Source organism: Neopelma chrysocephalum, unplaced genomic scaffold, assembly GCF_003984885.1.
Source record: "Neopelma chrysocephalum unplaced genomic scaffold, ASM398488v2 Primary Assembly neopelma1_361, whole genome shotgun sequence".
Classification (NCBI taxonomy): domain Eukaryota; kingdom Metazoa; phylum Chordata; class Aves; order Passeriformes; family Pipridae; genus Neopelma; species Neopelma chrysocephalum.
In genome coordinates, this window is record NW_020898025.1 from 1,552,465 (window position 1) to 1,567,744 (window position 15,280).

General features: G+C 50.4%; 1 protein-coding gene across 8 annotated transcripts in view; it reads left to right on the top strand.

Moving 5' to 3' along the window:
• The window catches only part of PHACTR4 (phosphatase and actin regulator 4), a 64,607-nt gene that overhangs the window by 40,095 nt on the left and 9,232 nt on the right, over positions 1-15,280 (top strand). For 5 of the 8 annotated variants that reach the window (XM_027706045.1, XM_027706047.1, XM_027706042.1 and 2 more), the window contains 4 exons: positions 10,236-10,412; positions 10,864-10,944; positions 13,857-14,021; positions 14,139-14,498. In XM_027706045.1, the coding sequence (XP_027561846.1) occupies positions 10,236-10,412; positions 10,864-10,944; positions 13,857-14,021; positions 14,139-14,498 (783 nt within the window). Of the gene's footprint in view, positions 1-2,119; positions 2,177-8,192; positions 9,469-10,235; positions 10,413-10,863; positions 10,945-13,856; positions 14,022-14,138; positions 14,499-15,280 lie in introns of those variants that run through there. The other 3 variants (XM_027706041.1, XM_027706048.1, XM_027706049.1) reach the window with 3 other exon arrangements.

A 15,280-nucleotide genomic window follows, 5' to 3' on the forward strand; every position in this document is an offset into this window, starting at 1 on the left:
AGCAGAGCTTTGTGCCCTCTGAATTCACAGCAAATGCCTTATAAAATGCAGCTTTAATTCCTTGGAAGCCAAGCAGGTTCTGTAGCATTCTCAGCTGCAAGGATGTTTTTTCCAGACCTCCTTCCAAACTGGAGCAGCTGATTTACAGACTTGGAGAAATCTTCCCGCCTCTATCTCTGACCTTTGTGGGTCTCTCTGCCAGATGGCAGCGAATTTAAATGGCTTTTAAATGGCCTTTTCTTTGTCTCAAAGCAAAAAGTCTTCAGTGAGGTGGAGCATTCCTGGGAATGCTCACAATGGAGATCAAAAGTGCTTGGAAGGGTGGCTGTGGCCTGAGCAGACAGAACCACAGCACGGAGATGTCCGTGGTGGGAGGTGGAGAGGAGCAACACTTCCAGGAATGTCCGAATTCCCTGGGGGAGGGAGGACAGTGCTATTTGCCATCCGCCTCCGTGGGTCTGCTGATCCCCTGCTCCTCTGCCTGCTCCTGCTGTCCACGGGATGGGGGATGTCCTCAGCAGCAGGGATTGAGGACAAGCAGGATGCAGGTGGAGAACGTGCACAAGTGTCCTCCTTCCTCCCGCGCTTTTGCTGCTCTGCTTTGGAAGAGGAGGGGATTTGCAAGTTGCCTGTTGAGATATTTAGTGTGTTAGTAGGGGAGCCAAGAACACCAGGTCTCCCAGGTGTGTTTGTGGCTCAGGTGAGGTGTTACTGGATTTCAGAGCTACCTCTTGACCTGTTCTGGGGTGTTCCTGCAGCGCTGCCTCCCCCCATCCATGGGGCTGGAATGGCAATCTCGTGGTGTTTGCTCTGGGCAATGAGCAGCATCAACTGTTCTCACCTGCACCAGCCCAAATCAGCATCTTGGATCTTGTTGTTTCCCAGAATAGAAGGTTTTCCTATTGGGATTGCTCCCTGGGTTGATATTGAAGTCCTGCTCCTGCTGCCCCAACAAGGACAGGGACACCAAGGGCAGCAGCAAATCCTGGTGTGGTTAAACCTACCTTTTCCTACAGTGGGAAAGAGCCAACCTGGATGTATCACATGGGGTCAGATTCCTGGTTTTAATCCCTTTTATGCTGCAGCAAATTCCTGTATATTTTTGAAAACTGCTTTTCCTTTCCCCCCCCCCCCCGAGTTAAGATTAAGCTTCTGGATGTTTGAAGGTTTTCCCGCTCCTCCACAGTGGGGTGTACAGGGAAATGAGTTGTAAACTCACAGAAGTCCTAACCCAAATTTCAGTGACAAATTAAAGGTTTCAAGTGGACACATTTAAACTCTGGAGATCTTTGTTATTGTGATGTAAATGCTGAGGGGGATGTTTGTTTTCTATTCGTGTGTCACAGCTTGATAGTTAAAGTAACAAACTCTTACTTTCCTTGTTAAATTTAAATTTCCCTTTGTTAAATTTAAATTAAACAAGAAGACACGCTGCCTGCTTCCTGGTAACTTTAGTGGAGAGGGGAATTGCTATGAAATTGTACTTTTATTATCCATCTGGCAAGATGCATATCAACTCAGGCACTTTAAAGTTCCCTTTGCTCTGGGATAGTGCAGCTCCCACAGCACTTAGAGCACCGGCTGTGTCATCCCTGACTGCCTTGCTTTGTGTTTAGAGGGCTCAGGTGGGGTGTTCCCTCTTTGATCCCATTTTGGGAGGCGAAACCCCTTGGTTGTTGGATTCTCCTTGAGGAAAACACCCCGCTCTCCTTGCTCCCAGCTTTTCTCTCTCCTCGCTAAACTCGAGCGAGGGGTGTTGATAATTTGGATTATGCAGCTAAGTGGCTGGAGCGTGGCTGGCTGTCTCCTCCCCTTCCTGAGCTTCGGCCCTAGCCAGCTCGGCTCTGGAATGACAGGCATTCCTGCGTGAAGGGAGCTGGCACGGACACCTATTTATGAGCCTGGAGTGCCCGGCCATGGGGTCCGGGGAGAGCCGGAGCCGTGCCGGACCGTCGGACACCGGAGCCGTGGCCTGAGCGCCGGGAGCCGCCTCGCTCGTCCGGCTCCTTCCCAGCCCACAGCGTGGATTTATCGTTTTAAAGGACTGAAGCGCTCCCAGGGTAGAGTTTTCCTCTCTCTCTCTTTCTCCCCTCCCGCCTCTTCCCCGGGAGCTGCTCAGGACAGGATCCCATGGGGCAGCCACACTTCTCCAGACCGGTCAATCCAGCTGCTCCCGGTGAGTAATGGAGGGAATTCGGGGCTGCGGCGGGGCAGGAGCGCAGGTGAAACGGAGGAGTTGGGAGGAGTGGAATGCGGGGCTTGTGTAACCTGTGCCCGGCTGGGGAGAGAAACCAGAGAGAAATAACTCCATTTCCTGCCTTTCTCCTGCTCGTGGCACATGCAACATGTTCCCTGATCCTCAGACAGACTCTGGGACGCTGTTTGTAGGGATAGCCTCTGCCTGGCATGGATTCAGGGATACCACCTTCACAAAGCACTTGGACAGCAGTAAAATTCACCTGTGTGGGGCAGGAGCCAGCCCTGATAGTGATCCCGGACCAAAGGCACACGGAGTTGCCTCCTTGGGTGTGATGTCACCCAGTTTTGGGGGCAGCTGTAGGAGCTTTTTGGGGGAGAAGGGCTTGGCAACCATGTCCCTGCTTGTTTTCCCTCTCCACTGTGAGGTATCTCGGTAACAGACAGCCTGGAGCAAACATAAGTGTGTTAAGCCCTGGAAGCAGCTCCACTTCCCGGACACAGTGTTATTCCAGGTCTGTTGTGGGTGCTGTTCCCGGCACTGGCAATGAGGAGACTTTCCCCATCCTGCTGTTCCCATTTCTCTCATCCCCACTTGCTGTCACCTGGCTGGGCTGAGTTGTTCCCTCTCATCTGTAACGTGGGATAATCTGATTTTTTAGAGAAACACTCAGCATTGGCACAGAGCTCCCCCAGATACACATTATATTTTTTCATTCTTTTTAATTTCTATAACTTTGAACCTACCTGGTATTTTCAGGGCTCAGATCAAACCAGTGATTCTCTTCTCCCCAGTAATCTTGTTCAAGAGCTGCTAAAAATAAAGTGATAGAGAGAGAGCAGAAGGGAGAAGTAAAACTTCAGTTGTCTTCGTACTGTCAGTGCAGATTAACAGCATCTTCTCCTTGCATTTATTCAGTTAGAAGCCAGCCTGACCAGTCTTGGGCTTTTCTCTCATCAAGCACCAGTAACAGTTGTAATTTCCAGGGGAGTGGGCTCTTGGGGTAATGACTGTGCTTTGCCAGCAGACCTGGTGTTTTCTCAACTGGTCATTTGCTCTCTGAAGTCTTTTTTTTTTCGTGGCACAGCTCCCACAGTTCCTACTGATTAAATGGTGAACGTGAGGACGTGGTTCTTGCATTAACTGTGGCAGGATGCTGTTAAAAAGAGTCCTCTGAAGATTATGGTGATTAGATAAGTACAAAACACAGGGAAGCCGAGGGCTGGGACTGTTTGGGGCTGTTTTGTGACCACAGCCTTTTATTGCTTTAAGGTCAGGATTCACGTCTTCCCTGGACCATTCAGGAAACGCACATCAAGTTTTTAAAGCTGTTATAGGAAGCTTAGAAACATTTACCCCAAGTGCTTTTTGGATACTCTAACAGCATCTTCTTCAAAAGAGCCTTTGTTTGCTTTTTGAGTTGTAACTGTTTGCTTGGAAGCTTTTGGGATTCTCAACTGCTCTGCTGGACACAACAGAGGGGAAAAGGAGGGAGCTGGGCTGTTCTCCAGGCTGTGCATCCACACTGTGTTGGCACAGGAGGGTTTGTGGCTCAGGGCTCTCTGATGGTCCCGCTGTAGCTGTAGGTCCTGGGGTATTCCAGGTACCCGAGGTGTGTAAGGAGCAGCCACATTCCCAGCAAAGCTTCCTGATGCACTTCCTGGGCTTGGGTGATAGCAGAACTCCAGGGAGGTGTGTTCCTTGGGGAAACAGAGGTGATTAAGCAGAGTTGTGTTCCTGAGGGAAATAAAGGTGATTAAGCAGAGATGCTTCCATGGCACTGAAGTGCCTCATTTGCCCAGAGACAGAGATGCCCAGTGAGCTCCCTGTGAGCAGAAACTCCTGGGATTTATGGAAATCCTGCAGTAACTCCTGTGAGAAGAGGTGGATCAGGTTCTGGATGAACTGTGGCTTGCAGGTGGAAGGAATCTGGCCCAGGCTTATGACTTACACACTGTGCAAGTCTGGCTACACAGGAAAATACAGATGTTTTCTCATTTCCTTTCTGAGGATGTCTCTTAATGAAGTTGGAATTTAACAGCTCTTACATCTCGGAAAAGGAGTGGGGCAAAGAGCCTGTTGTAGTGCAGGCAGGGTGAGACTCATCTTCTTTTGGAGTTAGACTTGGATGTCTGCAGAGATGTTTTGGGGAGAAAAGCAGCTCGTTCTCAGTCTTCCCCTAACAGCTCTGTTCTGCAGCCCTGTCCTGGGGCTCACAGATCTTTCATCCTTAAAGGATTGTGCCATGTTCCTCATGAAAACTGGAAATCAGTAGTTTCCCTCCCAGGCATGTACCAGTATAATATGAATTGTCATCATCTGGGATGCAATTCTTTTATTTATTCACAGCCTTTAGCCTTGCTTTTTTGGGGGTCTGTAACTCAGATCTTGAAGGGAGTTTTAGCTTAAGTAATGGTGTTAAAAACAAAACAAAACTTCTCCATAGCCGAGCTGGCTTTTGAGGGTGTGTGGCCTGAGTTAAAACAGTTTAAAAACTCACCAGGACTAATTCTGCGCTAGATCCAGGTTGGGTTTAATTCTTTAACACTGTGCATCAGAGGTGCATTTCATATATATTCAGTTATATTTCATATAACTGTCGCAGGTGTTTTCCACATGAGAGATGATCCTTAATGAAATAAATGTTTTTGGGTTATTCCTGTTGGTCCCTGAAGTCCCTGCTGTGCCTTTTTCCAGGCTGGCAGCGCTTTGCTCTACAAAATGTTTTGGGGCTTGATCCCTGAAGATGGGAATTAATTCTTTGCTCATGTGGTGGCTTTTCCTCCCTGGACTGTGGTGTGACCATTAAGCCATGACATTTCTGGGTGGATGATCCCGCTGGGAGCTGCCTGGCCTGGTGTCCTGTGTGTGTGTCCATGGTGTGACCACGTGTGGTGTCTCTAATTGATCCCAGGGATCCTGGCTCCGCCGGTTTGACCCACTGAGAGCAAGTAGTGGAAGTGAAAGCTTCACCCTGTTTAATGGGAATGGCAGCCCCAAGCCTGACAGGAGCTTTGGGAACAGGTGACATCACCACAGGCGGCGTGAGAGGCCAACTGTGGGTTTCCAGCTCCTTCCGCTTGAAATGGTTTCTCTGGGAAACAAAACAACCCGACTGAAGTAGCTCAGCACCACAAGGAGAAGAGCTTTTCTCCACCTGGAATTTAACAGCAAGATTTAAGCGTAAATGTGTCATGAGGGAAGGGTTGGAAGGACCAGCTGGCCAAGCAAACCGATGGGGAATTGCCTCCCGAGCTGCTTGGCACTGCTGGTGCTTCCTGCCTTCTTGTGTGTCCGGGCTGTGCCAACTTTGTGACGTTTCCTGGGATTACTTCAGTCTAAACATTTTGGGTTAACACGAATGTGCTGTTTAAACAGCTCAAATTCACCTGCTTGTTTGGATGGAAGGGGATCAGGACAGTGTGTTTGGGAGGGTGGATCTGAAGTGGCAGGAGGCTCCGGTCAGGAGGCAGCTGGGGAATTGCTCCATCCCTGGACCAGCTGGGTCCTGGGATCTGGGTGCTCCAGGCTGTGTCCCCCAGGAGCCTGGAGCAATGTGTTGAATTTGCAGCGACATTTTATTCCAGATTTTTCCTCAACCAGGGCTCTGCTGGAACATTAAGCACATCATGCTGGTGTCAGGGTGGGCTCTGTGGTGCTCTTCCTGCTCCAGGGTTGCTTTTCCAAAGTGTGTGCTACTACTACTTCCAGAAAGGTTAAACAAGGTCGTGCTTTGGCATGGGGGCACCTTAGGGACCTGCTAGTTGGGAAGCTCTTGACCTTCTAATGAGGACACTCTGGCTTCACTCAGGCCTGTGTGACCTCATTTAACCTCTTCCATGTATTTAAAGCAGGTTTTCCAGCCTGGCACTACGGTGAGGGTGAGGCTGGTCTCTTGGGCACAGCGTTGGTGCTGAGAAAGGGCTGGGTTGGGCAAGGGCATCCTGATGCTTCCCACCCTTCCCTCAGAGTCCTGTTCCCCTTTTTTGGCCCCGTTTCTTTCCCCAGGCACTGCGCTGTGGTTCCTTCCTGGGTTCCCAGGGCATGACTCGGATAAGGAGAAGTTTCCCCCTTGCATTGCAAAGCAGCTTAAGGACCCTCCTGTACCTTGTGGAGCAGAGCAGGAGGAGGCACAGCCTCAGCAAGGTGGATTCTCTGCCTTCACAGCCAAGAAATGTCCTCTCCACACCATTCCCTGGAGGTTCGAGCTGGAAACGGGCGGTGAATGGAAGGGAAGACCCTTTTTGGAGGGGATGTGAGCTCTGTCTAACGTGAACAATCACTGAACAATGAGGTTATTTGAATACAGATCAGTAAATCTCACCTACAGCTGCCGACCCACCCGCTCATTAGCACTGAGTGTCATAATTGCTTCACAACAGACGGCTTTAAATGTCTATGTCCGTGTGTAATTAGGGATGGGAAAAGGAAGAGTGCTGGGGAAGGGCAGGACAGGCTCTCCTGTCAGCAGAACAACTGGACAAAAGGAATCCCAGCGGGGATTGAGGGGGGAATTGCTTCCCTGGCATCTCAGGATGTTTAGTAACATGTCGAGTTTTATTCTACCCAGAGCAAAAGGATGGTTTGGGAAATGATTTGGGTGGTTTAATGCTCCGAAGGGGTACGTGCTGTGCCTGTCTCCCCCTCTTGCCTGGCTGTTGTTAGACAAACCAACAAACCAATTACAAACCAGCAAACCCAAATTTTTTCATGTGTCCAACACCTGACACACGGCAGGAGCCTCGGAGCAGTTGTAACACGGCCGAGGGAGCAGCGAGGCAGAGAAAAGACCCGAGTGATCAATGTGAAGGTCGTTGTGAAACCTCCCGTGTTCACCTGCGTGGTTGCAATTCTGGCAGTGAAACTCCACCCCGGGATGGTATTTGCTTTGACAGCCAGACCTGGGCTGCTGGAGCTGCTGGAAGAGGTTCTGCCTGGAGTAAAAATCGCATGTGGGCTCTCCCCACCCTCCCTGCTCCAAGCTGCTCCCGCTCGGGGGGTATCGTGTGTCTCCCGCAGTTTCGGCTCATCCTTTCATGTCCCTGCTCCTCCCCGGCTGCTCCGAGGGGACCGTGCTGGGGGAATGCTGCTTGTTCTCCCTCTAATTGGAAATGGAGACATCCCAGCGTGCTGAGGGCTCTTCATTAATCCCTGGACCCGAGGGCTGAGTTTACTTTTAATAACTTCCTTTGCTTAGTGCAGCACTCTGACACCTTGGGTGGCAGCGGCACAGAAGTGACATTCCTCAGAGCAGGGGAGGGATGGATGTGAAGGGAGCGTGGTTTGACTGCCTTCAGCACTGTTCTGCTTGGAAAGGTGAGGGAAGTGCCTCTGATGGCACTTGGGATCCACATTCAGCCCACAGCCTGTGCCTGGCAAGCGCTCGTGCCTGCCTGGTGAAGTTTGGGAACGCTCCGTTGAACACAGTGAATACTGTTTGTTAAAATTACATGTACAACTCCAGGGCTAATGCTCTGGTCTCTGAAGAAAGTGCCTCCAAACATCCAGACAATTCCTCTGGGGTTTCTGGGAGCTGGAAATGCCTTTTTTTTTTTTTTGCCCCCATTTCCAACTGCCCGCCCTCCCTCTGTCCCTGCAGAAAATCACAGATCGGTGCTGACATCGTGTGTGTTATTTTCCACCCAATTTCTCTCCTGTTATGAAGCCAGGGTTGGGGTTTTTTTTATTATTTAAAAGCAGCTCAGATGCTGAATTTATCTTGCTTTTTCAAATAAATGTTGGCTGGCACCAGCTTCTGACCAGTTCAGAGTGAGGGACTTTCTGTTATGGGGCTGATTTAGACAAAAATACAACAACCCAACACAAAACCCATCAACCCTCACGTGTGAAATCTGGAGTTCTGTGAGTGAGAGGAAGAGACCTGTACAGAGCTGGCAGGGTCAGGAATTTTGGGTAGAGTCTGGAATGGCCATAGTTAGCTTTGGAAAGGGTTTGTCAGGCTGGTTAGCACAGTGGCACTTCCATGGCGCTTCCGTGCCCCTCCAGCCTCTCCACAGCCCAGAATGCTGGGCTGGCTTTCCTTCCTCCATCACTTCTCACCTGATCGAGATCCTCCTGCTGAAATACTCTCTGGTTTCCCTCGGTTGTTCTTCTCTTCCCTGTTTTTCAGTGATTTTTCCATTTCATGTGTGCTCAGACTGGAGTATTGGGGTCCATCTGTGTTGCAGCCTGTCCCCAGGCTCCTCCTGAGCCCATGGCTGTGGCTCCCTGTGCTTGACCCTTCCTGGGATCTGAGATCTCATGCTGGGAAGCGCTGCAGGGTTGCGGGTAGAACTCCATCAAACAACTCCTTTTTTTCCCGTTTGTTATTTTTTCCCTGCCCTGAACGTGCTCACCCCAGTGTTGACAGGAATCTGCTTTTCCATATCTGGGCCCGGATCCTCAGTGGATACTTGTAGGATACAGCAGATACATTACTAGCTCTTTGTCCTATGTGCAAAATGGCTTTCCCTTAAAATTCCTTTCCCAGTCTCTTGCCCTCAGGAGATGGGATTCTTGGCTGAACTTTCCATGTTACCTACGGGGCTTTGTCTGTTCTGCAGGCAGGTCCTACAGGCTTCTCTGCAGTTGACTGAAAGCTCTGTTGTTCTCCCAAGCTCCAAAACGTCTGACTTGGAGGCTCCAAAACAAGACACAGGAGTGCAGTTTGTACCAGGACACCCCAGTCTGCCGTGTGTGGTGTCGGGCAGGGCTGGGGGACATCTCTTTTTTTCCATAGGATTTTTTCCACGGAGCTCTGCGATGGATCTCGCGTGTTCCTGCCTTTAGAAGGCAAGGGATTGTGGCTCTGTAAATCCTGCCATGAGCAGGCACCAGCTGGCTTCACTTAGCTTGTGTGCACTGATTTATTTTTTTGCAGGCAGTGCTGGATTGTGCTGATTGTAAGTGTTCCCTCATGTTCCATCAAATACCCCCAGAACAGCAACATCAGGATCGACAGTCCCCAGATTAGTGTTTTCATGCTCTAGTTCTGCTTCAAAAGTGGTTTTCTTTGAGTTGGGTGTTGTGGCTCTTTCTTTTTTGTGTGTGTGTGTGTCCCTTCCCACCTCTGTGTCCTTCTTGTGTTGTTCTCCAGGGACTCCAGGGCAGTAGGTGGAGCGGGGGCCTGTATTGTGTCCCTTTCCTGTGGAGTTGTTGCTCTTGGCCAGCTTTGCTGCCCTTATTTATAGTGGGAAAAATCCGAGAGGCTGAGTTGTAGCACATCCAGCTGCTGGAATGGGTCTGGTGATTCTTGGGGTGTGCAGACAGTTGTGAGTGTGAGGTTGGTGGGCTGGAAGGTGTTTGTGTTTGTGTCGTGACTTGTGTCCAGCAAAAGGGGTTTTTGTTTTGTGGGCAAAGCTGTGAGGCTGCAAAATTAAACTAATCTGTGGCTGAGGGAGCTGGGGGGACTCAGCCTGGAGAAAAGGAGGCTCAGGGGGGACCTTCTCACTCTCTGCAACTCCCTGACAGGAGGGGGAAGTGAGGGGGGTCAAGCTCTGCTCCCAGGGAACAAGGGACAGGAGGAGAGGAAACAGCCTCAAGCTGTACCAGGGGAGGGTTGGGTTGGACATCAGGAGGAATTTCTTTACAGAAAGGGTTGTCAGGGACTGGAAGGGGCTGCCCAGGGAGGTTTGGAGTCCCTACTCCAGAGGTGTCCAAGGAAGGCCTGGCCGTGGCACTCAGTGCTCTGGGCTGAGGGACAAGGTGGGCATCGGGCACAGGTTGGACTTGATCCTGGAGGTCTTTTCCAGCCTAATTGATTCTGGAATTCTGTAATCCTTGTCTCGGGAAGCCCCTTATCAGTTTCCCTTTGCCCTGTTAACAGTGGGAGCCCCTGTCACATCTCCCCAAGCTGATGTAGGGTTCCACGGAGCCGTGGATGGAGTTGTGCTCCTTTCTTTGCATGAACATGCTCTGCTGTTTCCCAGTGTGGGGTGGGCTGGTGGGAGGTGGCAGCTGTTACCTGCAGCACAGAGATAATTCTTTACTTTTTTCCCCTCTTTATAATTCTTCATTCTTTTCCTCCTTTCCCCTGCAGCCGAGGAGGTGGATCACACCCCGGGTGATGGCGGCATGGGGGTAGATGTTTTGGAATCGGGTGACACCACACCCCCTACGAAGAGGAAAAGCAAGTTCTCAAGCTTTGGCAAGATCTTCAAACCCTGGAAGTGGAGGAAAAAGAAAAGCAGCGACAAATTTAAGGAGACTTCAGAAGGTAAAGTAACGGGAGGGGCTGGGTGGGTGTCCCTTCCTCCACAGAGAAACCTGCCACGAGCCATCTGGCCACTGAGAAGGGCTTGCTGTCACCAGCCTGGGTGCTGGCGTGTGTCAGAACCAAAAGTGTGACTGTGGTGATGGGCTGGCACCTGCAATCTCTCCACAAACACCTTGCCATGGAGCTGTAGTTTCAGACAAATAAATTCCTTTCTTGCAAGGAGCCTCCCCAAGCAGCTGTGGGGAGGGAGGGTTTGCTCCCCGATCACCAGTGTGGTGTGAAGTGCAGGCCTGAACGTGCAGTCTCTCCTCCCTCCTCTTAATCCATGCAAAACCAGTGAAATTTGAAGCCCTTTTATTTCCTCCAGAGGATCCCTTAAAAAAAAAAAATTATCATCTTGAACTTCTAGCTTGCCCTGTTTTCTGAGTGCCTTTTTTCAATTTAATATCAGTTTTAGAACGAAAGATTTCTATGCGAAAGCCAAGAGAGGAGCTGGTAAAAAGAGGGGTTCTGTTGGAAGAGCCTGAGCAGGGTGAGTCTGCAAACCAACTTCTCCTGTCTGTGTCTGTGTAGCTGATTTTCCTCTGGCCAAACTTCACCCTTGGGACACAAATTTAAGGGCTCTTTGCTGTGGTTCCTGTCTGTTTTACCCTTTTCAGTGCTTTCTCTGGTCTGATTTTCACACACTGATTTTCACAGCCTGCTCAGGGAGGAAGATGCTGCTGAGGAAGCTCAGTGCCTGTCTTGGACACATTCCAGGGTGGGAAAGCTGTGCTGTGGCTCACTTCCCATCCTGTCCCTCCCTACCTGTCCTGCTCCAGATCCCTTATCCTGTCCTGCCAACCTCTGCTGTCACTCACCAGCTTTCAGCTGTTCCAATCACATTCCCAAGGGCACTAGGGGAGAGGTGCTGACCCTGTGGCTCCAGCTGGGAAAAAGAGTCAAAAATGAATGAATTCTGAGCTGCATTTCCTCCAAAAGATGCTTCATGGTGTGGTGTCATAGTCACCACTAAGCTTATTAAAGCTTGCCCTGCTTTAATCTAAGTCTAAGAAGTCTGATCCCCTTCTGTGTCATCCCTGCTGTCTCCCAGTTGGATCACGCTGCCAAAATAAGTTCTCAGATCACCAGTGAGTCACCTGGCTGTGAGTTGGGTGGTGTGGGTTCATGGGAGGGGGCAGGAAGGTGAGGTGGGATAGCAGCCTGCCTGTCCAGGTGGGATCATGGTCCTTGGATTAGGGTGTAATTGCACCTCAAGAGACACACTGCAGAGGCAGCCTTGGCCTAGTGCAGATTTCATTCTAAGAAAGCTGTAAAGTGGGAAAGTGGAGGTGAAAAAGTGGTTTTCAGACCAAACCACTGAAAGCAAACCTGAGAGAAAGAGTCTTGACAGAGCTCTGCTGTAATGCTGCCTCTACACCCACCCAAGGGTGTCAGTGCAGCTCTGAAGGAAGAGTTCACCGGGTACAGGAGGGTGTGAGGTCACAGGATGAAACTGGAAGAGACATCAAAGACTTTGGGCACCAAACTCCCAACTGGAGATGGCAGAGGAGAGCGAGATCTTCCACGCTGTAAGGGTGTAACAGAAGCCTGGCTTAGGGGTGGAATTATTTTCTTCTTTGAGTCATCTGCTCTGCTTTTAGAAGCAGAAGATGGGTGTAATGTGGCCAAAGTGCAAACCCCCAGCACGAGGGAGCAGTGGGTGCTGGCAGGAGGGGCAGATTAGAGGCGCATTATCTAAATCCCTCCTGGGAGTTTAAGGCACTTGGGCAGTCATAAGACGTGAGGGTGGGTTATTGTGTTTGCTTGCAGTTCTAAAACCTGCTCTTACAAGGTCAGTTAATTTTCTTAGGCGAGTTCTTAGCGGGGTTAAAATGCTGGAAACCCTTTGAGATGAGGAAGTGAGGAGGTAGGGAAGGAGGCGTGGTGGAGGTGAGGCTGGGAGAGGAGGCCCTGCTGCTCTCTGGGCTCCAGGTTGTGGGTACTGGGCTCAGAGTAAGGAAAAGGAGATGGTATTGGATCTCCTGACCTTGAAGGAGGCCACTGGAGCTGAAGTTGGGAGGGAGGTGGTGCAAGAAGCCATCGGGAGCTGAGAAGGGCAGGCAGGGTTGAGTGGTAAGGAAAGCTGGATCTTACTGTTCCTGCTTCCCTTGCTGAAAGCTTTGGACAACCAGAGGCAGTTCTATAAAAACCTCTGGCTCATGCCTTGAGTTTCAGCCCTGTCTGAGGAGGAAACTCCCTCTTGTTGCTGTCTGTGCTTCCTGCATTTCAGGGAAGGGCAGTGAGTGAGCGAGGCAGCGCCGTCTGCCAGCTCCTCCCAGGAACCCGAGCTGCTTCTTGTGGAAAAGAAATCCTGTGGAGCTTTTGGCTCCTTGGCAGCTTTGCTTTCAGCTTCTGAATCACACCAGGTTGGGGAAGGGGAGGTAATACTTGGGGGAGAGAGGAAAGGTGAAGAGGGCAGTGGAATAAATGACCAAAAATCAGAGCAGCAGTGTGTTGGGGTCTGCACTCTGGGGGGCCTTGATGCCACACGCTGGAGTTGGTTCAGAGAGGATAGACTGAAAGGATTTTTAATCAAATTGATGATGTATCCAAGTTTTCTTGAGTTGGAAAGCAGTCAAAATGGGCAAGGTCCCACTAGAGTGAGTGCTGATGTCTGATATTGGGAATAACATCATCAAGAGTTTGTCCTGTCAGGGCAGTTACAAAGAATGGTTGAGTATTTCCTCACGGGGTTTAAAATGCTCTCAAAATTACAGGCTGGAAAGTAGAACTTTTTCCAAAAGAGGTTTTGCTTCTGACCTTGGGAAACTCCATGCTAGAATCTGTAAAAGCAGAAATAGCCAAGGTGAGCTACATCAGATTCTGGAGTTGTATCATTACATCTGATTAAAACAAAGGTAAAGTGAGGAATTCTGCCTTGCTGCAGAATGTTTTGGGTCAGGCATTGGTTTTTGTGCCAAATTCAGAGTAGAAACAGAAGAAAAACGGAGGTGCTTCCAGTAACTTTAAGACTTTATCAAAATCTACTGTTGCATGTGCAATAGATGCCCTGGCTCGTGTTAGAACCCACTGCAGCAGGGAATTGGTGGCTGCTCTGTGATGGTGGGTGGATACAAAAGCTGCTGGAGTATTTTGACTGCAGTTACAACTTCTTTGGGCTGTGGTGCAGCACTGGGCACACCAGGAGGAAGGGCAGGACAGGAAGAAGAAAAACCTTTGATGGCATAATACAGAGCTGTACTGTTGTTGACAATGAAATCAAGGGCTCCCAGCCCCAGCTGGGTGGTTGCTGTGCTCTCCTGTGACTGAAGACCAGCTGCTTCAGAAGCCAGAGAGAAGTTGGTGTGGCTCTGTGGTGGTTCAGTCAGCTCAGCCAGGTCTCCTCTCTCCTGCCTTCTGAGTGTTTGCTCTTTGCTTCTCTCCCCTCCCATCCCCCTGCAGATGGTGAAGAGCCAGAGAAGCTGAACCCCCCTGCACTGAAGAATGGCCACACAGTCCCCATCAGTGGGCCCGGGGTCTGTGACCTGCCCAGCCAGGAGGAAGAGGCCACAAAGCCCTCCAGCCTTAGGAAGCCCGTTCCAGCAGAGGAACCAAAAAAGAGGCAGGGTAAGAAACCGGATATGTGCAAAATCGGGGGTTTAGATTATCCCAGGACCAGTTTTGAATTCCCATCTGATTGTTTCCACTCTCCAGTCCCTTAAACTGAGCTGTCTCCCTTTGCAGGCTCCTCCAGCAGCCACCCTGGGCCCGAACTGGAACCACCTCAGGAGCCACATGTTCCCAGACAGCCTCTCCTTCCTCCAAAAAGACCTCCCTCCACCTCCCAGGAGGCAAACGAGGCGCAGGCGAAGGATCCAACGCCTGCCAGCAGCTCTGCAAGAACTGCCCCCTCCACCACAGCCCCCACTACAGCAAAGACAGTCAATCCCACAGCTGCCCCTTCCCCAGCCCCCAGGACTCTGCTCCCCGCTCCTGCCAGTGCCAACACTACTGCTCCCACCAGTACAACCAGCACAGCTCCTGCCAAACAGCCTCCTGTCCCCCCTCCCAAACCTGTCAACAGAAATAGCAACTCACTAATAGGTAAGTGACCCATGAGCTGGTTTTTGTACCCTGGGATGTCCTGGAGCCACTGCTCCAAGAGTCTCTTCCCTTCATAAGGGAAGATTTTTAGTTGTATCGTGAGTGTCTGACCGTTTTTCCTGGAAACAGTCCAGTTTGGACTTGGATCTGCCAGTGTTTAGCCAGGACACACGTGTGCTGGGAACAGTGTAATTACTGGAGTCCTCTGCTGTGAGCCATCCAATCTGTTCCCAACAGCTACCTGCAGGAAGGAGTCCCTGCCTGCTTTTCCTCTGTCAGCTCTAAGGCAGTGTCTGAATGTTGATGCTTCGCTGAGGGCTGGGATTCAGCCAGGATTGGGGGATGGTGGATGAGATTTTGCTTTGCAAGACTGTGGTCAGGGACAATTCCTGCTTTCAGCTGGTTTTGGGAAAGAAAAAACCAACAAACTAACCCGAAAAATGCATATCACACCAAAAAATGTCTGTCATGGCTGTCACTGCAGGGCCATGTGGTTTCCACTTAGTGCAGAGAGGCCAGGAGCTGGCAGGGATAATTCAGGCTTCCCTGGTTCTACTCAGGCACCTCCTCTAAGGTCTGTGGCTGGGATATTGCCATATTAGTCTTGCCCTTAAGTCTTGTCCCATGGATAAATCAGCTCAACTGTAATTTGAGCTGAATCTTCCCGCTTAGAGAATTAAATGTCTTTATCTCTGTAACTTTTCTAAGCAGAAGATTTGGGGGAGAGTTTCTTAAAGCTGGTTTAGTCTCTGCTCTCTGTAGGAGTTCTGGGGGGTGTTAAA